The sequence below is a fragment of the Aquarana catesbeiana genome, linkage group LG02 (assembly GCF_042186555.1).
Source record: "Aquarana catesbeiana isolate 2022-GZ linkage group LG02, ASM4218655v1, whole genome shotgun sequence".
NCBI classification, from domain to species: domain Eukaryota; kingdom Metazoa; phylum Chordata; class Amphibia; order Anura; family Ranidae; genus Aquarana; species Aquarana catesbeiana.
The window spans coordinates 302323808-302350246 of record NC_133325.1 but is presented as its reverse complement, the minus strand read 5'-3'; the positions used below and the strand labels follow the sequence as shown (position 1 = coordinate 302350246).

The 26439-nt window shown below is 41.4% G+C and overlaps 1 protein-coding gene across 7 annotated transcripts in view; it reads right to left on the bottom strand.

The window, feature by feature from the left end:
* HERC2 (HECT and RLD domain containing E3 ubiquitin protein ligase 2) overlaps positions 1-26439 on the bottom strand; it is a 287985-nt gene that overhangs the window by 244979 nt on the left and 16567 nt on the right. For 5 of the 7 annotated variants that reach the window (XM_073614619.1, XM_073614626.1, XM_073614620.1 and 2 more), the window contains exons 2-6: positions 23571-23663; positions 14584-14698; positions 13146-13283; positions 6642-6861; positions 2144-2280 (exon numbers count right to left, since the gene is read on the bottom strand). In XM_073614619.1, the coding sequence (XP_073470720.1) occupies positions 2144-2280; positions 6642-6861; positions 13146-13283; positions 14584-14698; positions 23571-23642 (682 nt within the window). In that variant the 5' untranslated portion in view covers positions 23643-23663. The remainder of the gene's footprint in view (positions 1-2143; positions 2281-6641; positions 6862-13145; positions 13284-14583; positions 14699-23570; positions 23664-26439) is intronic. The other 2 variants (XM_073614624.1, XM_073614625.1) reach the window with 1 other exon arrangement.

The window sequence follows — 26439 nt, the reverse complement described above, 5'->3', positions numbered from 1 at the left end:
CATTTTTTTTCAAAATTTTCGGTCTTTTTCCGTGTATAGCGCAAAAAATAAAAACGGCAGAGGTGATCAAATACCATCAAAAGAAAGCTCTATTTGTGGGAAGAAAAGGACGCAAATTTCGTTTGGTTACAGCATTGCATGACCGCGCAATTAGCAGTTAAAGCGACGCAGTGCCAAATTGTAAAAAGTGCTCTGGTCAGGAAGGGGGTAAATCCTTCCGGGGCTGAAGTGGTTAAAAACTACAGGATAATGGTGTTGTGGTAACTTGCCCAAATAAAATTAAAAAAAAAAAAAAACACCCGTAATAAAAAATATTCTTCAGATCACTAGAAAAAAAAAAAAAAAAAAAGCCTTTTGAAAATGTGTTTGCAATAACTCCATCAGTATCACCAGCAAAGCAGCTTCATTATTATCCCATTAAAGAAGAAGAGAATTGTGCGCTGCATTTCGAGATTTCATAATTTGCCACGTCACGAATGTTAATTCTCCATTACAAACACAGTTTGTAATGGAGTTTACAAGTAATGGAGTTTACAAATTAGTTTACAAGACCGACCGCTTCTGGCTCTTCCTAGCTTCCGAGCATGCGTGTTTGTACTTTGGACTTTTGTCCGACGGACTTGTGTACACACGCTCGGAAAATCCGACAACAGACATTTGTCCACGGAAAATTTATAAACCTGCCATCCAACATTTGTCCACGAAAAGTTGGCAAACAATTGTCCGATGGAGCATACACACGGTCAGATTTTCCGCCAACAGCCTGTCATCACACATTTCCCCTTGGAAAATCCAATCATGTGTATGAGGCTTAAGCGTTGATTTACTAAAACCAGAAAGCAAAATCTGATGCAGCTGTGCATGGTAGCCAATCAGCTTTTACCTTCAGCTTATACAATTCGATTGGAAGTCAATTGGCTACTATTCACAGCTGCACCAGATTTTGCACTCTGCCCATTTTAGTAAATCAACCCCTATTTTATTAGGAGTAAAATACATCTTTACTTGCATAGGGGGATTCTCTGCTGAGAGAGGTCTGTAAGTAGGAATGGGCTCAAGCGTGTTCGGGTTCCTAGTCCCAACCCACCTGCCCAATCCTACCAGGAATCAGACACTGCACACCGTTAATCAAAGGCAGTGAGACATTGCCTGATCCGTAGCTGTACAGATGGGGAAACGTCTCACTGCCTGTGATTAGTGGTACACAGTGTCGGCTTCCTGGTGGACTGGGGATATGGATTGGGACTAGGAACCCAAACACGCCTGAGCCCATCTCTATCTGTAAGCATATTCTATATTGCTTCAGTCTATACTTTGTCTCGCCCAGTTGCTACAATAAGATAACTTAATACAGCAAATGATTGTTGATGCAGCGCTTATGATACTCTAGTATCAAAGCGACTGCTTCTGGAAAATAGTCAAAACTTGGCACAAAATCGTTGGATGAAAGTGCGGTGCACTTTATGACAGGTTTTATTTCATGTGAATTTGGCTGCACTCTACACACTTGCTGCTGGTAACACGGTGTCACTCCATACAGATTAATTAAGTCTATTTAGTCTGAAAGCTTTATTCAGCCTGGGTTCACAATGCTCCAAAGAGTGGCTCACAGCAAGGGGTCTGGTGCGTCCCCGTTCACAGTTTCAGGTCCGAAATCAGCCCGAATTTTTGGCTGAATTCGGACCAGAAGACGCACAGGACTCCTGTGCAATTCGCACCGGAGCCGCTCCGGAGAGATGTGTAAACCAGCTCCATAGACAGCCGGTCACAATCTCCTGACAAGCGAATTGGATGAGGGGAAGCCTGTATCCAATTTGCAGTAGTGTGAACCCAGAATCAAACATATTTAAAAAAAAAAAAAAAAAAAAAAAGGAAGGAAGGAGGAAGAGCACAGTGTTAAGTTTTTTTTTTTTCCAGCACACTGTAATAACAGATCCCTAAAAAGGCAATAGATTAATATTTATGTGTAAAAGGTTTTTATTTACTTATGTAAAGAGAGAAATAACATCATTGGATACATTTTTTATTATGGGTAGGCAAAAAGGAATTAAAAAAAAAAAAAAAAAGGCACCCTATATTCCCTCTAACACAATGCATTCGGTATTCGATGTGAAAATAGCATTCATTAAAGCGATTTCCTTACCAGATCTCCAGGCTCTGCGAAGGAACGCAAATGCAAAAGAGAGCGCTGCTCGGGAGCCCACCCTGGCAAGTCCTTCCACCCCTTGACCAACTGGACGGGAGCTGTGTACATGAAAGTTATTCTCAGAATTGTCCTCACTGCAAGGGATGAAGCCACTGATTTCAGAAACAGCCAGACTAACATGAAAACACAACTAAAAGCAAAATATCACCATACTATAAAATGTAAAAAAAAAATAACAAAAAATGATACACAAATAAAAACTTCTGGACAACAGAAAATTAGAAGTAAAGAATAAAGAATTTAGGGTATGCACATTCTATCTATAATGAGACAAAAGCAGATTACAGATGGGAAACCAAACAGGAGGTCAGGATTTTCAATCCTAAAAGTACAAATTAGCAACAACAGGAGTTTCCAGTCCAGCGACTCAAACGTGTGCAAAATAATTAGCCAATATATTTGGTTCATGTACAGTGGGTATAGAAAAGAATCACACCACCCCCCTTTAAAACTAATTAAATGTTGTTGCTTTGAAGCCTGAAATGAAAAAAAAACACAGTTTTTGTTTTATCCAGCCATATTTACTCAATGTAACTTATACCATGCAAGTAAAAGATATAACACCAATATGTCAGAAAAAAATAAAAACAAATTCAAAAATAGAATCACCGAGTTGGAAAAGGGATCACCCCTTTGTGTCCGTATTTTGTTGAACCACATTTTGCTTTAATTCCAGCCTTTAGTCTGCTGGGATATGTCTATACTAACTTTGCACATCTAGACTTTCCAATATTTGTTCACTTTTCTTTGCAGAACTGCTCAAGTTTAGTTAAATTTGATGGTCACCTTTGGGGACTGCAGTCTTCAAGTCATTTCACAGATTTTCGGTGGGGTTTAAGTCTGGGCTCTGACTACGCCATTCACCTTTTTTCTCTTTCAACCACTGTGTGGTAATTTTCCTGTGTGCTTTGCCAGAAAGTTGTCAGTGGGAAGAAGGTTTACCTTCCGACATGCCAATGACCCAGAGGGCAGCAGATTTTCCTCAAGAATTTGATGGCATTTTGCCCTATCCATTTTTTCCTTCTATCCTGACAAGTGCTCCAGTCCCTGCTGCAGAGAAACACCCCCATAACAGGATATTACCACCTCCATGCTTTACTGTAGGAAAGGTGATATTTGGATGGTGAGCTGTATTGGATTTCTGCCAGACATTGTTTGGTGTTGAGGCCAAATAATTAAATTCTAGTCTAATCTGACCAGAACCCCTTTTCCCCATGTGGCCTTAGAATCTTCAAGGTGCATTTTTGCAAAGCTCAGTCGTGACTGCATGTGGCCTTTTAGTGGCTTTTTTCTTGCAACTCTCCCAAACAAGTCACATTTGTGGAGAATTTGTAGGCCACTTGGTAGCTTCTGACCAGTTTCCTCCTGGCTCTTTCATCCAGTTTGGAACAAGATCCTGATCCAGGGAGGGCCTGTGTTATACCAAATACCTTCCACTTCTTAATAATAGACTTCCCTGTGCTTCTGGCATTGATAAAGCCTTGAAATATTTTTGTATCCATCTCCTGACTTGTGCCTGTCAACAACTCTATCCCCAAGATCTTTCAACAGTGCCTTGTCACCCACAGTTGATTGTTTGCTTCAGTTGCACTACCTGGGACTGAAATGCTCCAGGAAAAACACTTTCCATGCTGAGCTAATTAACATGACCACAGCTGATCACAGTTGAAAGTCAAATGGCTTTGTGTGCCTTTGAGAAGGTGATTAGCTACACCCAATTGAGTTTACAAGTCTTTTTTTTTTGGGGGGGGGGGGGGGGTCTTTTTCCAACTCAGTAATTGTGTTTTTGAATTTCTTTTTCTAATATGTTGGTGTTATATCTTTCACTTGGATGTTTTAAGTTGCACTGAGTAAATACAGCTGGATAAAACAAAAAACAACAGTGTGTCTTCATTTCAGGCTACAACATATTACACATGCAATACTATCAATCCTACTACAAACTTTTGGCGGTACTCAGGAAGCCACCTAGAACAGAAGAAGATGTAAATCTTGTGTAAAATGTATGTCTTTATACTAGAAAATAGCTATAAAATGGATGTTTATAGCAAAACATTTCTTCCCATATCTTGATTTAGAAAAGCTTACCAATGTCCAATTATAAAAAGCAGTCTTAACATGCAACGTGCAGTACCAGTGAAACAAGAGATTTGATTGGTTACTGCATATCTCCCAATACAATTCGTCTTCACACTACTTCAATAATTTCTATCTATTCCATAACCAACCTATATATTAGCATATATTGCAGCCAAATTGATTTCATGGGGTTACATGAGCAAATACTGTACAGGACTTATAGTATGTAATGACAGTGACACCATTCCTATTACTACAGTTGCAACTTGTTCTATTTTAGGTGAACAAACAAAATAGCTTTTTGTGTACTGCTACAAGTTAAAAGATCTTGCATCATCCTCTGCCAGGATTTGAATTATGTGAAATGTAGCCACTAGAGATCAGGGCCAACAGCATCCTCTACAGCAAGCACATACAAATTGTTTTTGGGACACATAAAATCCCCTTACCGCTTTCTTGTAGCTCTGTAATGTTAATAACATTTTACAAGCTCAGAATAGTTTTCTGGCCCGATTAGGTTGCATTAATTGTAAAATATATACACACACATATATATATATATATATATATATATATATATATATACACACACACACACACACATATACATATACATATACACACACATTTTAAAATGCAGCAACTATTATATTGTAATCATTACTGCAATTGAGCATAGGCTATTTAATTAAGTCTGTGGCATTAGTATTTATGATGTGCCATTGGCAATGTGAATATTTGGCTGTATAGGCTAAGAGCATATGCATATGGGCAGGGAGGTACAGTGTACAGCCTGCTGACAGCAGCCTTTTTAACCACTTCAGCCCCGGAAGATTTGATTGCTGAATGACCGGGCCATTTTTTGCGATACGGCACTGCATCGCTTTAACTGACAATTGCGTGGTCGTGCGACGCTGCACCCAAACAAAATTAACGTCCTTTTTTTCCCCCACAAATAGAGCTTTCTTTTGATGGTATTTGATCATCTCTGCGGTTTTTATTTTTTGCGCTATAAACCAAAAAAGAGCAACAATTTTGAAAAAAAAAAAAAAAAAAAAAAAAAACACAATATTTTGTACCTTTTGCTATAATAAATATTCCCTTTTTTTTTTTTGAAAAAAAAAAAAGCAATTTTTTTCCTCACTTTAGGCTGATATGTATTCTTCTACATATTTTTTGGTACAAAAATCGCAATAAGCGTATATTGATTGGTCTGCGCAAACGTTATAGCGTCTACAAAATAGGGGATAGATTTATAGTATTTTTATTATTATCGGGAATGCGACATTATGGCGGACACATTTTTGGGACCATTGGCATTTATACAGCGATCAGTGCTATAAAAATTCACTGATTACTGTAAAAATGTCACTAGCAGGGAAGGGGTTAACACTAGAGGGCAATCAAGGGGTTAACTGTGTTCCCTGTGTGTGTTTCTAACTGTAGGGGGAGGGGACTGACTAGAGGGGATGACAGATCGTGGTTCCTAGCTATTAGGAACTCACGATCTGTCATTCCTCACAGAACAGAACAGGGATGTGTGTGTGTGTACACACACACACACACATCCCTGTTCTGCCTCTCGTGCCCGCGACCGTCAGCCACAAGCATCGGCAACCCCACAGTGCAGCAGGTGCGCGCCTGCTATCCCGCTTAAAAGGAGCCGACTTACAGCTACGATGGCTCACAGGATTATGCCGACCTGCCACAGTATAATGACGGTGGCTGGTCTGCAAGCCGTTAAAAGCAATGACAAATAATTAAAAATGCGCAAAAGCAGGATGCAGCTCCTAGTGGTACTCTCGTTTAGAGTTGCATGAGTTCAGGGACGTATGTCTGGAACACAGGAATTTTGGCATCCCTGAACTCTAAGGGCGAGTACTGATCAGAACAGGGTCCAACCGCTGCATATTCCAGTCTGTCACTGAATTTGACAGGCTGCTGGCAGGAAGCTGTACAATGGGGCTGTGCCGTCCTTCTGCACCATAGAAGCCACGTTTTTTTAAACTGTAGGGGCAAAAAACACCTGTGTGCCCTAAAGCAAGGGTAGGCAACCTGGGGCCCGCCAGCTGTTGCAGAACTACAAGTCCCATCATGCCTCTGGGAGTAATTTTAACTGCCAGTCTTGCAATGCCTCATGGGAAATGTAGTTCGAAAAACAGCTGGAGGGCCCCAGGTTGCCTACTCGTGCCCTAAAGGATTCAACATGTGTTCAGGTGAACAAAAGATTATTTGATGCGTCTCATAATACAAATGCAATAAATCTCAAACCTTGCGTTTTTGTATTCATTTAAAAAAAACACAACACACACACACACACACACAGTTTAAATGCATATACTTAAAGACAGAGTACCTTTTCTTTTCAGCAGCAGGGGGAGGGATAATGCTACATTTCCACTTCACTTTGACATTTTCCTGAAACACAGTTCTGTTTAGTGCAATAAAGTAACGCTCCAGTATAACCAGTCTCTGCTTTAATCTCATGGCAGAGAGTGTGGTGGTGGCAGTCTGTGCTGCAAGCGCTTGCTGTTCCTTTACTAAAACATGGAGGCATTCCTTCAGTTCACTCACATCTAGGACAGAAAGAAAAAAGACAGATTTAAGTCCTCATGCACACTTGACGTTCTTAAAGCGGTAGTAAACAGCCGGCTTCTTCTTTTTTTTTTTTTTTTTAAACCAGTGCTAGCATGCACTGCATACACTGTAATCACTCACAGGGTAACCGCTCACAGGGCTCTTAATCCAGCGTTCCTTCCAGATTGGTGGACTCCAGTCCTTTGACTGGACGAGCCGCAATGACATCACTCCCGAGCATGCGCGCGAGAGCTTCTGTTCACGGCACAGGACTCGTAGGCTGGGTTCACACTATCGCGAACTGGATGCAGGTTTCTCTGCTGCCAATTCGCATTAAAGGAGAGTGTGGCCAGCTCTCAATTGAGTCCGTTCACAAATCTCCGGGGTGGCCGTGGAGCGCACTGCAGAAAGGGTCCTGTGCGTCTTTGACTTCGTTTCAGGTCTGAATTCAGCCACAAATTCGGACCTGAAACGATGAATGGGGACACACCAGACCCCCTGCTGCGAGCCGCGCACAGTGTGAACCCAGCATGAAGGAACTGGCTCAAGTATGCTATTCCTTCAGAGTGCATGCACCCGTGAGGTCACAGTTAGTTCTGCAACTAAATATCTCCTAAACTGGTGCACGTCACTGGAATCTGTCCAGGCACCGCATCGCACAACAATAAAGTCCGGATCCGCCAGGACCGATACCCGTTTCAGCCTCTGAGCAAGCCGCTGAGAGTGTGAAACGGCCGCTCAGCCCCTCCACAGCTCAGAACTCCAGGGAACGTGGGGGGGGGGGGGGGGCAAGAGCAGAGAGCTGCTGATTAAAAGGCAGCAGCTCTCTGCTCGGGGAGCCGTGAGACCCGAGCAATCGGCGTTGTTCGATCACTCGGTTCTCAGTGTAGAGACAGCGGGGGACAGATGCAGCAGCGGACCGATGCTACATCCACCTAGCCAAGTATGATTAGGGAAAAAAATAAATAAAAGAATAAAACAAAACCACACACACTTTTTTTTTTTTTTTTTAAAAGAACACCAAACCACAAACAGTTATGTAATTTATGCTAAAATGTAATCCTGTCAGGCCATGTACATGCAAAAGGTGCAATGTCTAGTCCCGCTACCAGCAGGTTAACAAAAGGAAATACACAGTGGCTGGACACTGCTGAGCGATACTCACAATTAGGGTTACATGCATTCAGGACATTTTATGCCTACACTCAGGGCATACATCCTTAATCACTTCCCGCCCGCCGTACCCCAAATGACATCCTTGGCTTTGAGCAGAGATATCTGAGTGATGCCTGTAGCTACAGACATCATCCAGATATTGTTTTTTTAGAGCCGGCGAATCTGCACAGCATAAGAACAATCATAGCGGCTGTTCCACCACTTGATCGTTCTTACGGGAGGCGAGAGGGGACCCCCCCCCCTCCCTCCGGTGCTTGTACCGACTCACCACTACAATCGGTGAGTCGGTCACAGGATCCGCCAGTCCCGGATGTTTAGCATAGAGATTTACGGCGGACCAGATGGTTGCCGGAGTCTCTATGATCGTTCGGAGGCCTCTGTATTCAAAAAAACGGCGCCGCTTCAGCTGGGAAGCAGTGATCATTTTTTTGTTTTGTTTTTTTTATTTCAGGCTTCTAAGCCTTGAGGTGAGATGTGGGGTCTTATTGACCCCACATCTCACCTGTCACGCTTATTACTTTTACAAGGGATGTTTACATTCCTTGTAATAGAAACAAAAGTGATCAAAAAAATTTGGGGGGGGGGGGGAAAGTGTCAAGCTAAAAAAAAAAAAAAAGTAAAATTAACCATAAAAAAAAAAAAATTTTTAAAGTGCCCCTGTCCCCGTGAGCTCGCACGCAGAAGCGAACGCATACATAAGTCCCGCCCACATATGAAAACGGGGTTCAAATCACACATGTTAGGTGTCGCCGTGAACGTCAGAGTGAGAGCAATAATTCTAGCCTTAGACCTCCTCTGTAACTCAAAACATGTAACCAGTAAAAATTTTTAGAGCATCGCCTAAGGGGATTTTTAAATAGCGACGTTTGGTGCCATTCCATGAGCGTGTGCAATTTTGAAGCACGACATGTTGGGTATCCATTTACTCGGCGTAACTTCATCTTTCACATTATGCAAAAACATTGGGCTAACTTTGTTGTTTTGTTTTTTTTTAAAGCCCAAAACTGTTTTTTATCCAAAACAAACGCATCCGAAAAATTGCTGTGCAAATACTGTGCTAGGTAAAAAGTTGAAATGACCGCCATTGTACTCTCTAGGGTCTCTGCTAAAAAAACATATAATGTTTTGGGGTTCTATGTAATTTTCTAGCAAAAAAAATTATGATTTTTACATGTAGGAGAGAAATGTCAGAATTGGCCTGGTAGGCAAGTGGTTAAAGGCATATGGCCTAGGTACAGCGTCTACCCAGATACAGCAGCCATGTATTTCAGCCTGTTGTAGATTTTGAAAGGCTGCTGTCAGCGAGGACTGGGTGCTGCACCTGTGCCTCCCGAGCACTCAAAAATGCCAGAACTTGATGTTGCTTGGCCAAACAGCCAGTGCGCATGTAGCACAACAGCATTACACCTAAAGCATGAATACATTTATGTGAAAGCATCCCAAGCAGAACATTTCTCAAAAAGGCAACAAAAAAATAAAAATAAAAGGAAAGGGGAGGAAAAATAGATTACATACAAAAGAATTCTAAATACCGTATATAGGATTTTCTATATACACAGGTTTTACAAAAAAACATCCTCCCAGATTGTTTACTCCTAGTTCTAGATAGAAGCACAAAAGTGGAAGTTAGGATGTTAAATATTAATCTGAAGTCAAACAAGGCTGTAGATTCTTAGCCAAAAAATCCTTAGCCCTGAACACCATTACATAAACATCTTATGACTGTTCTCTTATGTCTGCTAGAGAGCTTATCAGTATTTCATAGAAATGTCAAAACTATACCAGCAGCAGCTTATACCTAGTACTGGCATTCGGTTCCTCTTTTAGAAAAAAGGAAATCATACCCAAGTTCATCTCTTATTTATGGGACATTCCTCAAAAAAAAAAAAAAAAAAAAAAAAAAAAAAAAAAAGGCCAATAAATGAGACAGTGGGTCAGGTGTTATTCCATATAAACTAGGCTTTCATAATCAAGCTGGACATATCTTTAAAAGCGGTATTAGTCCTGGTTCACACTGACTGCGGAAATTAAATTGTGAGAGTTCAGCTGATTTCATTCCCGCATGTCAGTCACGACTTCGGGGGTGATGTCAGACACATCTGTGCGGGTTTTCGCCAAAAGTAGTACAGAAACTACTTTTGGGAATTGATGCAGCATCGCACCAATTCGGGCGGTGCCATTGCCGGCAATTACCCCCGATTTGGCATGCCAAATCGCATCATTGTAAACCCTGGCTTAAACTCAAGACCAAAAATGTAATATATTGCTGCTTGCCAATCATTAGATGTGGTAGGTGCAAAAGTTTTTTTTTTGTTTTTTTTAGGCTTTTCCCTCTGCTTTCAACATGTAATCAGGCCAGTACCACATCTCCTGTATTATACAGATACCACTCTGGATGAATGAGAAAAGGGGCACCTTTGACATCAGCATTGTCAATCTGGGAGGAGGGGGGGGGGGGGGGTTCAAAGTACTAGCAGATGTAAATGTACTAACAAACTGAGGCTGAACTCCAGATAACACTGTATAAATCAGTTACAGCAAACAGTCTTTTCCTAGTGGGATAAAGATTTTACATATATAAAAGCGTATCATTTTCAGCACCACTGCTACTGTACCAACAAAGAGAAAGGAGAATTTGACACTTCAACGCTCAGAAATAAAAGATACGCCTGCCATAAAGACCATCTGTAACAGAACCACTGAGCAATGTAGACTGGAAGAGATGAGCGATGCAGCCCTCCTCAGATCGGGAAAATCCAACGCTGCACAAAAACAAGAATGAGGGTGCATATTATCCTTAGCACTTTATTATAGGGTAACAGTAAACATACTATACTCACAAACCAAGTAGACCGATAGCATATAAAAACACAGAATCTAGACATCCACTCTCTGATTGCATGAACATGCAGATTACAATTCCATGCGTTTTGCGGCTCCAGCTCACCGAAGCGCTTAAGCTGCAATTGTGATCAACGTGTTCATGCGATCAGAGAGCGGACTTCTGGATTCTGTGGTTTATATATATCAGTCTACTTGGTTTGTGAGTATATTAGATTGACTGTTACCCTATAATAAAGTGCTAAGGATAATGCATCCATTCGTTTTTATGCAGCGTTGGTTTAGAAAAATAAAATAAATAATAATATTATTTATAATAATAATAATAATGTAATAATTATATTACTAAGCACTGATTATTCGAATACCCCTGTATTCCTGTATAAAGTAGAATATCAGCACAGTGGCTAAGCGGTTAGCACTTATGCCTAGCAGCATTGGGGTCACTGGTTCAAATCCCAACCACAGCACTACCTGCCTGGAGATTGCATTTTCTCCCTGTGCCTGTGTGGGTTTCCTCCGGGTACTCCGGTTTCCTCCCATACTCCAAAAACATGCTGGTAGGTTAATTGGCTTCTGTCTAAATTAGCCCTAGTATGTGTATGAATAAACGCGAGTTAGGGACCTTAGATTGTCAGCTCCTTGAGGGGCAGGGACTGATGTGAATGTATAATATAAGTAAAGTCCTGTGTAAATTGATGGCACTATACAAGTGCCTATAATAAATAGTATAGTTGTCATGTTACTAAGCAATCATTAGAATACTCTTGTATGGTTATGGCCACATTACTAACCACTTCTTTTAAAAAAGATACTGGATTACGTTTTTCTTAATATAAAAGAAAGGAATCAGAAATAAATAAGAAAGCCTAAAGACAAATCTTTAATTGTAAAGTTTCTTACTATATAAACTACAAAATTCATACACTTCCAGAAAAGCAATTCGCTGAAAGAAAAGAAAATACACTAGCTCTCAGTCCACTGCTTATGTAAAAACTGTTAAAAAAAAAAAAAGGGATTGTAAAGACTGATATGAAAGATACAGGTCTACTTCAAAAAGATTGGCATTGCATTTCCTAGGTCTTGATCGTGTCCCACTAAATGATTACTAAACCAGTTCTTGGAGATTACAGGATTAGTTGCAGGGTTTCTATTCTTCGTGAATATCATCTTTCTAAACACCCTTCAGCTAAAGGAGGTGTGAATTCCTGTTGAGCTTATGCTGACCGATACCAGAATATTAAAAATACATGTTCAACAGAGTGGGCCAAACAAATGTATTTATTTCTCTGTTTGTTATGGTTTGCATGATTTTAGATACTAGAGCTGAACTCTAGCAGAAAAAGGTTTTTAACATAGTATGTAGTCATTAAAGAACCAAAGTCTTTTTTTGTATTTTGGATAGAGTATGCGGAGATTTTTCTTTGCTTCCTGTCTCAGTAAATAGAAGGCCATCTCCAATTGGCTGGGGTAGAGATTGTGACATCATCTGCCTGTCTGCACCTTGGCCAATCGGAGGAAGCCTTGTATTTACTGAAAAAATTCAAGGCTTTTTGTGAATAGTTGAGAAGCACTCCACAGCCCCCGCTCGATTTTGTTCTGGCAGCAGACAGGAGCTCCCTATACCACTGCCAGAACACAATGCTGTATATTGTATGTGATGGATGTTGGATACAATTTATACAGCGCTGGCAGCAGCCGAATCACTTAGTAAAAGTAAAAAGAATAGAATTCTTGGCCAAAACAAATTATTTAAGGGGAAAGTGAACCTGAAGTTCGGCTTTAAACTAACCCAAAGCACTGTGGGAAACCCTGGTCATGTATTTAATGTTTGCTTTTACAACAAATCAGCTTTAGTGTCTATTCACACGTGTGCAACTTAAAAAAAAAAAAAAAAAGTGTGATTTCCATTGTGACTTTGTTACGACTTTGTCTTTGGCCAAGCTAGCCAATCATTTTGTTTGTGCTCTACAAGGTTGCTAGACATGTGTAGCATGTGAGTGTAACATCCTAAAAGGGAGAGGTGTATATATATATATATATATATATATATATATATATATATATATATATATATATCTCTCAATATCAGTCACATATACACATATATATATATATATATATATATATATATATATATATATATATATATATATATATATATATATATATATATATATATATATATATATATATATATATATATATATACATACATACATACATATACACACACATATACATACACTTTATAACCCCCTATTACCTGGCTGTCTGCCCCACACCCAGCTGTCCATTATGGTTTTGGCCTTATAGTTTGGTATTGGTATGTCCTCTTCCTCCTTCTTTTCTTTATCATTCTGATCATCCTTCTTTGAGCTGGCCTGGATTTCATTTACTTCATCTAGAAGAGATCATTGTAAGCACGTTTTATTATTTGGCATCATAAAATACTACAAAGAAACAGCTCAAAAAACCCATCTGTATATTTATATACCATATTTCAACAAAACTAGGAAGGAGAATGTCACTTTAAGACCTTCCTGACACTCTTCTCCATCTTTTGTTCTTTATTTCTTTACTGGTTTACCTAAAAGGTCTTTGGGCCTATTCGCACCAGCCAGATTGGAGGTGGTGCATTAACACTTGTTCCTTAAGCGCAGCCCATTCATTTAAACTTGCTGGTCAACAGACCAAAAAACATGTGTGCTGTATTTTCAGGACACCACAATGCACAGCAGTGGATTGTCACGCATTGCGCTGTAATGCAGGTAAAACGGGAGGAATTAAGTGCCATTCAGAATTAATGGCACCTCAGAGCTTCAATGAAGTATTACCATGCACTGCGGTAAGGGGCAAGTTGGCATAGTGCAACTGGTGTGAAAGGGCCCCAATTAACACTGTGTGCTTCTGTTGTGGCCCACTAAATGCCACCTTCTTACTTTCAAAGGTAATTTAGTACACGCTCCAAAATTCCATGAAGGAGACTGAATCCCAACACCCAGTGAATGTGGGTCACTATTTCCTGGGACTGAACCAGGAATGGGTTATTAAAAGTTTGTGACTATACAGTATGTGAATCCTGCACTAAAATACAAGGTACGTTTATTTCGCAGCCTGCTACCCCAAAGAAATACATTTTAAAAAAAAAAGGAAAAAAAAACCCCCACACACACCACACAGTCTTACCCTAGAACAGTGTTTCTCAACTCCAGTCCTCAAGGTGCCCCAACAGGTCATGTTTTCAGGATTTCCCTCAGTTGAAACCGCTGTGGGAATTACTAAGGCAGTGAAACTGATCAGATCACCTGTGCAAAATAATGGGAAGCCTGAAAACATGACCTGTTGGGGTGCCTTGAGGATTGGAGATGAGAAACACTGTCCTAGAAGAAGATCAATGCCTGAGACAGCTGAGTACACAAAAATCACATTAGGATGTGTTCTAGTACAGTGCAGGAGTGCACTTGTGGGATTTCAAGTTCTCAACCCCTGTGAGAACACTGAATCAGCGCAACAGTGCTAAACTGGGTTGTGGTCTGGTAATAGTGTTCTTCAAAATAGTTCTAGTTTAGTTATTAAACACAAATGTAAAAAAAAATAAAATAAATAATAAAAAAATGGATTGAGAACCATAGCAACCAGATATGTTTTGCAACCTCCACAGCTGTAGTTCTCAATTCTGATCAAGTTGTCAATTCACTTACCTTTCCTAGATGGCAGGTCTCCACTCTGTGCGCTTTCAATTCCCGTGTAAACGATTTCCCCATCTTTCACCATCTCGTTCCACAAACTGCAGAAACCATCCCGAGTAAATGCAAGCTGAAAAATAATTAACACTTGTTAACAGCTACAAAAATTAGTGGTCCCCAACCAATGGCTGAGGGAGATTTCAAGTGGTAGTAACGTTTCAGAATAATTTCTGCGCTGTCATCTCTGCAGAGGCTTCCACCTTCAACTAGTCTTCATTCCGGGTTTACAGGCTGTGGCCACTTGAATGGCCAGCTGCGATGACGTCACTCCCGCACATGCGTCAAAGTTAACAGCACAGACTTCTGATGAAACGACATGGTATGCCGTTTCTTCAGAGCGTATGTGCTGGTGACGTCACTGCTCACTGGTATATCTCCTAAATGGTGTATGTTTAGGAGCTATTCATTTTACCTACAGGTAAGTTATTATAAGCTAGTAGAAATAGGTGAAAAAGAGTTTACCACTTTTAGCTATCTTTGCTGTGGTTGTTGCACCCCCTCAGCACAGGGTCAGTACCCAAGAGTAGGAACACTTGCTAAGATAAATTGAAGTGGCATTGTAGGTCAAAGTGAACAGCATTGCATATTTGTGTAACGTGCTACCTCAATGCGATAATGCATGTTAAAAGGCCCCACAGGTGGCTCCTAGAAATCCCAACCATTAAGAAATACTAATCAAATATACTTAAGATTGATCAGTGTTCAAGATGGGCAGGTAACTGAATATAGAAATCACATCCTAATTATATATAAAAAAAATAAATCACATGCCAATGACTCAATGGGCAGCCTACACGGGACACACTTTAGGCAACAATATACACAATATTGTCAAAGGTATTTGGACGCCTGCCTTTACACGCACATAAACTTTAATGGCATCCCAGTCTCAGTTCGTAGGGTTCAGTATTGAGTTGGCCCACCTTTTGCAGCTATGAGAGCTTCAACTCTTCTGGGAAGGCTGTCCAGAAGGTTTAGGAGTGTGTCTATGGGAATCTTTGACAATTCTTTCAGAAGAGCATTTGTGAGTTCAGGCACTGATTTTGGACGAGAAGGCCTGGCTCGCAGTCTCCGCTCTAATTAATGCCAAAGGCATTCTATCGGGTTGAGGTCAAGACTCTGCATACCAGTCAAGTTCCTCTACCCCAAACTCGCTCATCCAGGTCTTTATTGACCATGCTCTGTGCACTGGTCCAAATCATTTGGTGGAGGGGGGATTATGATGTGGGGTTGTCTTTTAGGGGTTGGGCTTGGCCCCCCGAGTTCCAGTGAAGGGAACTCTCTTAAGGCGTCAGCATACCAAGACATTTTGGACAATTTCATGCTCCAAACTTTGTGGGAACAGTTTGGGGATGGCCCCTTCCTGTTCCAACATGACTGCACACCAGTGCACAAACAAGGTCTATAAAGACATGAATGAGCAAGTCTGGGGTGGAGGAACTTGACTGGCCTGCACAGAGTCCAGACCTCAAGCAAATAGAACACCTTTGGTATGAATTTGAGCGGAGACTGAGCCAGGCCCCCTCATTCAAAATCAGTGCCTGACCTCACAAATGCGTTTCTGGAAGAATGGTAAAAAAAACATTCCCATAGCCACACTCCTAAATCTTGTGGACAGCCTTCCCAGAACAGTTTAAGTGGTTATAGCTGCAAAGGGTGGGCCAACTCAATATTGAACCCTACGGACTAAGACTGGGATGCCATTAAAGTTCATGTGTGTGTAAAGCAGGCGTCCTAATACTTTTGACAATATAGTGTATATAAGGGGACGATAAGGACACATTTGTAATGATGTCTCAAAAAGTGGTAAAACATCTGGAGCGACAACAAAAAAATGACTTAAGAAATGTGCCACCTTTCATTTTACCCCTTTGAATTGGATAAATCTATAGCATAATCATGAAAGAGGAAGTAAAGTCTTCCTCTTCAATTGCACCCACAGGTAAACCTATAGTAAGGCTTACCTGTAGGTACTGTAAATATCTCCTAGACTTGCACAGTTTAGGAGATGATATTTACTATATACGCTGCTGCCGACATCCTCGCTTCATGGGCACTGAAGCCACGGCCCGCATGGGTTGTCAGCACCCAAGGCAAGACCAGTAATTTGCGCCCCTAACCCACGGAAATTTAGCACTCCTGGAGTCCCCTCCAATCGTACAATATTAAAACCCCTTATGGTACATTTTAGGATGTACCACTCGCTTTGTTTTCCTTTTATCTCTCTCTATCCTAATTTCTTGTTTTTATTCCCCATCCCTCTCTAGCCATCTTTCTTGTTCTCCCTTTTTTTTTGTTCCTCCCCCTCTTTTCCTCTCCCTTCCATGTATTCTCTATTTTTATTCCTTCTCTTACTCCTTGGTGGGGGGAATGGGATGAGTGGCAATGCTGGGGGGAGTTCTATCAGCTAACTTGGGTTCTCTTGATCAAGGTCATCTGCTGATCTGAGAACTGTAGTGGGGACTTTTAATGGCAACTATAATCAAAGGTAGTGTTACTCACTGTGTCTCCGACTTTGTGGTGTCTTGTAGCAGTGACACCTATGCCGAAATCAGGAGATAGGTTCTCCTCCAGCCCCTACCACTTCACATTCCTCACCAGTCAGCTGACCTCTAGTCTCTACCACCCCGCCAGGCCGTGAACTGAATGGGCGGCTGCAAAGAGGCTGAGTGGGCGGCCACGGGCTCCAGGGAAAACCGTGAAAAGGCTGGGAGAGCAGCACGGGCTTCAGGAACAGCCCAGGATTCGGAGACCCCTGGCAAATCTTCATTTGACCTGAGGGGGTCCCAACACCCAGGTTGGGAACCACTGTGGATCTTGCGATCTATGCGATGCATACTAGCTCATTATGCCTTTGTCTTGCAGGTTTTTTTTTTTTTTTTGGAGGTTTACAACCGCTTTAAGCACAATACACACTTTTCACTCCCAAAATTTTTCTTTTAAACAAAATCTGTTTACACACAGCCTCCGCAGGCACAAAATATTTTACAGAGCATCAATAGCCTTTTTAGTCTAGCTAAAACTCAAATCCCATAGTCTTATCTTGGGAGCGAGTAAGAGGGTGGCTACATTCCTACATACAGTGGGACCATGGAGAATGCAAGTAGCCACCCTCTATAAGGAAGTCTGATCACTGCAGCAAAAAAAATATGGAGGAGGCCAAGAACAATAGGTGGTCATTTTTTTTCAAATTTAAGCGTATTTTAAAGAAAATTATATATTTAAAAAAAAAAAAAAAAAAAAAACAGAGTTTAGTGATTTTTAAAGACTTGCCACTAGGTCAAAAAAAAAAAAAAATCACCTTGTATAAAAATACATATCTCTGGTATAAGGAAGTGCTTGTTGTTAAACGCACCCTAGAGAAGACCCGCTTCCCCAGATATAAACCGGATGGTTGCAGGGGAAACAAGTAGATTTCTATTCAGCTCCTGAAACTGTATATGTCTACAAATTCATTTCAACATATCACAGAACTACTGGGACAAACTGTATCTGGAAGCTTGAAAGAAAACAGCATGTCAAGTCACCAGATATATTTTTAACAACTGAGTTGTTTACTACTACCACCATTGCTATAAACATATGTGTAAATACATAACAGCAAAACTGTTACTATTATTACTGCTACCATGAAGGAAAAGTGTAACCTAACACAAAAAAGTTAGCGATACGACTGCTACCATGGATGTAAATATACAACATGGGTAAAGCATACATTTAGACATTCTACAACTACTGGCATGGCATGCTACTTTTTTTAGTGCAGCGCTGTGCAACACTGCCGCCAATAGCACTACTATGTCAATAAAATGAGGAAGTTCACCGCTCACAGGTAATTACCTCTCCTAGATTCAGCTGTCTCCACAATCAAGTACGGTGCAGGCTCTGTTTGCAACAGGGTTGATAGGAAAAATGAATAGCTAGTTAGCCGCACTCCAAAAAATTCACCTTTATTGTATAAGAATGGATATCAACACATCACAAAATGGGTACAGACTAACTGTACAGCCGCTGACGCGTTTCACACCAGGCACGGTGCATAGTCATTGCTATGACTAAAGCACCGTGCCTGGTGTGAAACACGTCAGCAGCTGTACAGTTAGTCTGTACCCATTTGTGATGCTTTGATATCCATTTGGATACAATAAATGGATAATTTTTTTGGAGTGCGCCTATCCAGCTATTAATTTTACCTACTTTGTCCATAAAGTTCACTTGAGGTAAAAAGGGGGAGGGGGGGTGTTAAACCTGGTATCGGTACCACAGTGATTCTACTGCACAAGTGTATGCATTCTTACACAGCTGCTGGTATGAACGAGCCCTTATGGTTGCCAGATGAACCCTAGCTCATATACACTAGGATTATGTATATACCTTTGGAAACAATGAAAGAGGAGTGTTAAATGTGTATGTCAAGGAAAAATACATACAATTAAAAAAAAATATGCAGTATATCTCTGCAATACATTTCACTAGGTTTTATTCCAATTAAAATAGCTGGTATTGTGCCTGAAATACAGTTCAAATCTTTTCTGGTGGACTGAGTGGTGTCAGCCCTGTCAAATGTCTTTTGTTAAAGTAGTAAACCACTCCCACACTCAGATCTTTACTTAACTTAAAAGGCTAAATCATTCTGTTGTCCAAAAGGTAAAAAAACTTTTAAAAAGGGTCTTTCGAGATAACAATGTAATGCAGAGGACACAAGTCAGCTTTGAACTTCTGGAGAAGATCCACGGGCACTTCTTTGCACTTATGGAACAGATATAAGAAACTTTCAGTGGTATAAAAGGAATTAAGTCCATTGTTAGGGTTTACATACTTTTAAAGAGAAAGAAGAAAGAAAAAGAAAGAAAGGGAAACAGCTACTACTACCACTACCACCACCAGTTCTCAAAAACTTATCCCGATTTTGGATGTGACTAGCTACAAAAACAACAAAGTAGGAGTCCATTTGTAGGCCCCCTAGGCCAAAAGAAGGACAGACCAGTTCACTCATAGGGTGGACCCTGCTAATGACAGTGTACTGGATGGAAACATGGGACGTTCCTAAGCTACAACGAAACAAAAGGCTTCTCAGAAGCAATGTGTACAGTGACAGGGAGGTTTTCCACTGGCTAAGAACAGGATATTTGTCAGGATGTGATTCGGACCAGAGCAAAAAAAAAAAAAAAAAAAAAGCCAAGATTTAAGCACACCAAATACTCACACTTTAAATAAGTGTGAAGTGACATACTTCAGCATGACCACTGAAGTGTATGCTGACTTTGTTCCCAGTTCTGAAGGGAAAAAAAAAAGGGGGGGGGGGATATAAATCTAAAAAATCATGTATCCAATTAAAGCCGCTAAACAAAAATCTAATTTAAGGAAATGTGTTTATGCAAGGATTATGAGACCACTTTAAAAAAGTGTACCTTTAAAAGGAGAAGAATAGCCAAAGCCATTTTGCCTGTACTCCTATGGATCACAGGATTTCAGTTTGTACTGCTCCCCTGTGACCCATTTTCAACTTACAGTGGGCTAAACCCCGATGTTCGCTGACGTCACTCAGCCGGTCCAGGCTCAGGAAAGATCAACTTTCAGATGCCTGGCCCAGCAGCTGGTTCAGCCTCCCGGTGAGCCGATTAGAGCCTGAGCCACCCACTCCCACCCCCTCCACAGCCCATCGCTCTCAGTGAGTGCTGGAGGGGCAGAGATAGAAGCTGGTGACCGAGTCACCAGCTCTCTGCAGGCTGAAAACCGAGAGCTGAGCGATCAGTGGTGTCTGATCGCTCTGTTCTCAGTCTTAGAGGTGGCAGGGTCAGCTGCAGCTGGGATTGGTGCTGCAGCCATCTAGGAGAGTATTATTGTTTATTTTATTTTTTAAAAGCCATAGCTCTTAATGGTGGCTATATACTCTTCAGTAAACTATGAATTTCTTTGTGAATCAATCTCTGATAGAAAGTAAATCAAGCTGTAGTCGACAACCCATTCCATCGATGTGATACACACAGGGAATTGGATTTTCGATCCATAGATAAGATACAATAGTAACTTATGATTGTTATCAATCATATCTTTGTATCCTATCCATGTACTCGGATCAATTGAAATTTGATCTTATTCATGAACACAGTATGCAAGTGCTTCCGATAAATGCAAAATGATTGATATTTTTTCCCTGGACAATCAGCTCGGTTTGATTAGATCAAATCTGGTGTAAATTGAGCAGAAGGAAAGTTATGGCTATTTATTGGTTTTGCGGATCTGATCACTCTGATCGAATCGCACATTGAATGAGGTGAAATGTGGTGATGTCGATCATCCAATCATGTGCAAGCAAGAATGCACTTTTCTTTCGTGCACATGATTGGTTATTTGAAAAGTGAAATTGCAAAAAAAAATGTTAAGGCTTGCACCTTGTACAGTATAGGATTTCATGTCATATGTGCCCAGTCTTGCTACAAAGAATTATTACAGCTCTGAGCAATCCGATTATCTTTCAGTGAGATAAAAATGGACAGACAGAGAAATAGGAGCCCCTTTCTCCCCCTTGCTGTGAGTGAGAGGTGATTTACATATCTCATGCACTAGCCTGAGAGAGACACATTCTGTGTACTGCAGATCCCCTCCTCCTTTCTTCTCCAGCTCTCCCAGGATTGGCTGTTCCACACCTCAGCATGATTGGGCATGCTGAAGTCATGTGGTGACTTTTCTTGGTGTTGACTGGATGTTAGAGATCATAGCAGAAGTTCAGTGTAAGAAATACACAGGAGAAAATGCATGTTGACAAGGGGAGTGTAGAGGTGGGCGGGGAGTCTACTGACATCACGACTCCACCCACCAAGCTACGGACAACAGACCCACCCGCAGTTTTCCGGGTCTCATAACAGAGGGGAGACATTTGACAGGTAAGGATAAATGCAGGAGGCATGTATATCCTTAGAGATACCCACTATGGCAGTGGGTTTACATCCACTTTAAAAAGGAGTTGTAAAGTCAAAAGCCTTCTGTGTGCAGCAGTCGCCCTCAGCTCCCCTAATACTTACCTGAGCCGTGTGTGTGTGCGTGCGTGCGTGTGAGTGTGAGTGTGAGTGAGAGAGAGACTGAATGGACACAGGGAGCTGTGACTCGGCTCAGGTGCCCCCATAGCAAGCTGCTTGCTGTGGGGGCCACGCTACAGGAGGGAGGGGCCAGGAGCACAGAAGAGGGACCCGAGAAGAAGAGGATCCGGGCTGCCCTGTGCAAATCCACTGCATAGAGCAGGTAAGTATAACATGTTTTTGTTTTTATTCAATAAAAATAAACAAGACTTTATAATCACTTTAAAGTAGCATTCCCGGATAACACACAAACTAAATCCTAAAACTGCTCCCAACCCCTTCTAACACCTATACTATCCTGAAAGGAAAAAGGATGCATATACTTACCCATTTTCAGCCTGCTCTAATCTGGTTAGGTGAACTCCCCTGTGTCAGCTAGCTTTGGCTACAGGGGAGAGGAGAGAGCACTCCGACAACACCTGAAATGATTGAGTGGTGACATCACCCAAAGGCTCACTCTGGGCCATCCATTGTCTGCGCTCCCTCCTCTCCCCTGAAGCCATTGCTAGCTGACAGAGGGGGCTGATCTTGTAGCTGGACCATAGAAAACCATAGAATTCCAGATTAAAGTGGTTGTAAACTCTCCATTACAACTTTTGCTCATTCTAATCTACTTAACTAGCACTATTCATCTCTGCCTGTGAAACATGATTTACTTTTACAGTCTTGTAATCCATCCTGTAATTTTTTTTTACGTTACCTGCGCATGCGCATTTAGTCGTCTGATTCAAGGCACACGGTGTCTGATGTTTCCTTACCAGCAGTGTCGGGTCTGTAATTTCCTTCGAGAATGGCACAGCGAGAAAGGCTTGCGATAATTTCCCTTCCTAGCTTCCTGGTTCTCTACTTGTGACTTGCAGAGGTCACACAGGGGGCGTGTACCAGGGCATCTCACAGACGTCCATAGCAAGGAATGGAGGAGCTTGGTTGCCGTAGCAATGGTAATTGAAAAAGAGGCTTGAATAGCGCGCGATTGTGCGAGACTCTGGCAGAGGGGGACGAGGAAGGGCAGAAATGATGTCACAGGGGAGTCAGATATCAAATGATGGAGCAGCCGATTCCAGGAAGAGAATTACGTTTATTAAACGAAAAGGTACTTGCGAAACGTTAGTTACTAACATTACTATGTGCTAGGAAAGAAGACCCTTTGTTCTCTGTAAATATTGAAAAAAAAAAAAAAAAAAAAAAAAAAAAAAAAAAAAGCTGTTTACTTCCTCTTTAAGCTTTGCAAAAGTACAACTTCACTTTGCAAAGTGAGACACCTACAGTATTAACCTTTAGACCCCTTTCACACTGGAGGCGTTTTTGAGGCGCTAAAGGGCTAAAAATAGTGCCTGTAAAACGCCTCCCCTGCAGTCCCGGTGTGAAAGCCAGAGTGTTTTCACACTGGGGCAGTGCGCTTGGACGATCGAAAAAGTCCTGCAAGCAGCATCTTTGGGGCGGTGGAGGAGCGCTCCTCCACCACCCCTGCCATTGAAATCAATGGGCACCGCTACCGAATCGCCTGTAAAGCAATTCAGCAGCAGAGATTAGCGGGGGGCTTTTAACCCTTTATTCGGCCACTAGCGGAGATTAGTGCCGCTATAACAGCACTTTACAGCCAACGCCCCCACCACCGCAGTGTGAAAGTAGCCTTAGTAAATCAACCTTCTGTGTCAGAAGGTCAATGCTTTGCTGCTATAGTATTCACACAGTAATTTGCTGGCAAATGTGTAGATGGGGAGCAGCAGTCGGAGGATGACACAAATTTATATTTAAAATTATATATATTTGTTTTGGTTTTTTTTTTTTTTTTTTTTTTTTTTTTTTTTTATTAAGACATAACAACATAAAGTATAAAAGAATTAAAAAACACAACACTACCTGCAGGTCTGTTTTCAACCATTTTGAATCAAATCTTGATTGCGCAACCAGAGTGAATGCTTCTGAAGACATATTGCTTGCACGTGTTCCTGCCTAAAAAAGGAAACAAAAGTGAATCAGGCTTTGAACAAGGGTTGATATAAAAAATAAATAAAAGCTTTTTTATATTTATCAAATTTTAATAAAATGCTTTTGGAGTAAAAATCTATCTAAAAGATAGTTTTCTATTTAAGATACATTAATAAATTTAGTTTATTCAGCATGAAATCTTTACATTTTTGGTAATCTCATTTAATGAATCCAAGCTCTGCAAGCTGAGATAACATGCACTGCATTGATGCATTCACACAATTTCACAGTAACCATGAGATAAAACAAAGTTCAGAACTATTCCTTGATCCAATTGTTTTGCAAATCTATGCACACTACAAACTGTATGATTGTTTTGAACAGAAATACATCTGTACCACGCTCTAAGTGGAGGAGGAAGGACAAGCAGTAAAAATCATAGTGAAACCTTCTAAACAGCTTATACATCTTGTGATCTTTCTGCACATAGCTTGAAGTGCTTTATTCCTCCCTTGAGGAGTGAAATGGCAGCAGGCCATAAAAGAGAAGAGAATATTTACTAACCTGACAGCTTATTTTAAATAGGAAACCTTCATTTTGTTTGCAAATATTAAAGATTGTAACTACCAGCAAGACTAAGTCCTTGCATTTAAAGAGCACCTGTTATTTCAGATCCATCATGACAGTGCCAGTTAGTGGGCATCCACTCACCTGCTGCCGCCACGTCCCTCACCTTGTCACCGCTGCATCACCAGCTGTCCCAGTAAAGTGAATGGGACTGTCGGAGAGTCAACAGCGGGTCAGAGGAGGAGCCACTGCGGGACAGAGACAACAGTTGCTCTTTAAAAATTATGGATTTAATATCGAGTTGATTTAAATCAAATCCACCCTGCTCTGAACTAAAGCTGGCTGCACACAGTTAAATTCTCATTTTAACATTTGTATAGAAATTATGAAAAATAATTTGTCATGCTTGAGTCATCTAGAATTTGTAAGCCCGTAAAAGGTCATCCATACCTGCTGTTTGACAGACATATTAAAACAAGGTTCATCATAATATGCACGATTTTCCCAAATGAAAACCACATTCACACTCAAGAAACATGATCCAACAACGCTTCCTGATGACACTGTGAAAACAAAAAACGTACGTTGAGGCGCATACCGGTCACGTTACTTCCGGGTCCCGAACTTCGGGTTTTATCCCAACCACAACAGTGGAACGCATGCCGACCCATGAGCGCGAGCCAGGCAGTGATGGTTCCTGCTTGGTGATACATGCGGGCTATCCTCAGTGCCGGTGTTCTGCCGAGAAAGTTCCGCTCGGCGGATTAGTTCCCCCCTCTACTGCGCATGCGCAGTAGAAGCCGGCGGAAATAGCCGAAGCGGAACAGCTGAAAATCAGCTGTACACGGCGCCTGTAAGAGGGCCCCTCGCGGGCTCGCTTCGCTCGCCACGCTTCGGGCACGGCCTCGCTGCGCTCGGCACTTTTAGATTCCCCCTCTAGGTCCACTTGGATAGAGGGGAAGGAACCTGGACCCAGAGCGCAGGCGCCGTGTACAGCTGATTGAAGCTTTTGAGCTTCGGCTATCTCCGGCGGCCGACAGTAGTACGTACTGCGCAGGCGCTGCGCCTGCGCAGTACAGGGGGGAACCTATCCGCCGAAGGAACTTATTCGGCAAGACACCGGGAAGGCACATATCAATGTAAGTAGGCATTCTGTTACTTGTTTTTATTAATTATTAAAACAATTTCATACTATGGACCCTTCCTTCTCTTATTTTTGATGGGTATCATGGAGGAGAGGTGAATATAAACAATCTCCTGTTATCTCCATTGATGTTCAAGCAAGTCTTAAGACCATACCCACTAAAAGCGCTGTTTGACCTTCTTTTTAATTAAAACGGTGTTCCACACACAGATATTTTTTAAAGTCAGCAGCTACAAACACTGTAGCTGCGGACTTTTAATAAGGAGGACACTTACCTGTCCAGGGAGCCTGCAATGGTGCCCCAACCCCCCCCCCCCCCAGGCCATCCGCTCGGGTGCAGGCGCCGCCGTTCTAATTAGGGAGACCGGCAGTGGAGCCTTGCGGCTTCACTGCACATGCGCGAGTCGCGCGGCACTTTATGAATGGCCGGCTGTCTCCTGGGATATACAGGTCCCAGAAGACATTGGGGGGGGGGGGCTCACCGAAGAAGAGGATATGACGTCCTGTGGATATGACTGGATGGATAGGAAGTACAGGCTGTACTTCATAAAAAGGTCATTTAGAAGAAAGAAAAATTGTTTAACTAGCCAAAAACGAGGGGTGGAGAGGTAGTCTTTCATTTAAGACCACCTCTCAAAAGTGGGTGGAACTCCACTTTAAAAAAAAAAGAGGTCATATTCATCTGACGAGTAGGAAATCTTTATCATGCACATCGGGTGTATTCTGCAGATTTACTGCCATATGGTGAAGGTGTCATCATGTTTATGAAACTATCACTGAATAATTAATGGACTTCACAAAGGACTGCTTTATTAATCAATCATAATAATACCAAACATGTGACACTTTATTATTGTTTATGCGTTTGTCTATTATATGTTATTGTTGAAGCTCTTGTGTTCACATCACTAGATTACTAGCGCCCCCTCACTTCCATTCATTATTATCCATCCTACTTCTTTAACGTTTCTCATCTTTACAATCAATTCATCCAGAGCGGACTTTTCAACTTTTTAGAATAAGCTGGCAAGTTTATTAACACACTGCCTTCATTTATTCTTTTAATGCAGTAGTAAACTCAGCCATACA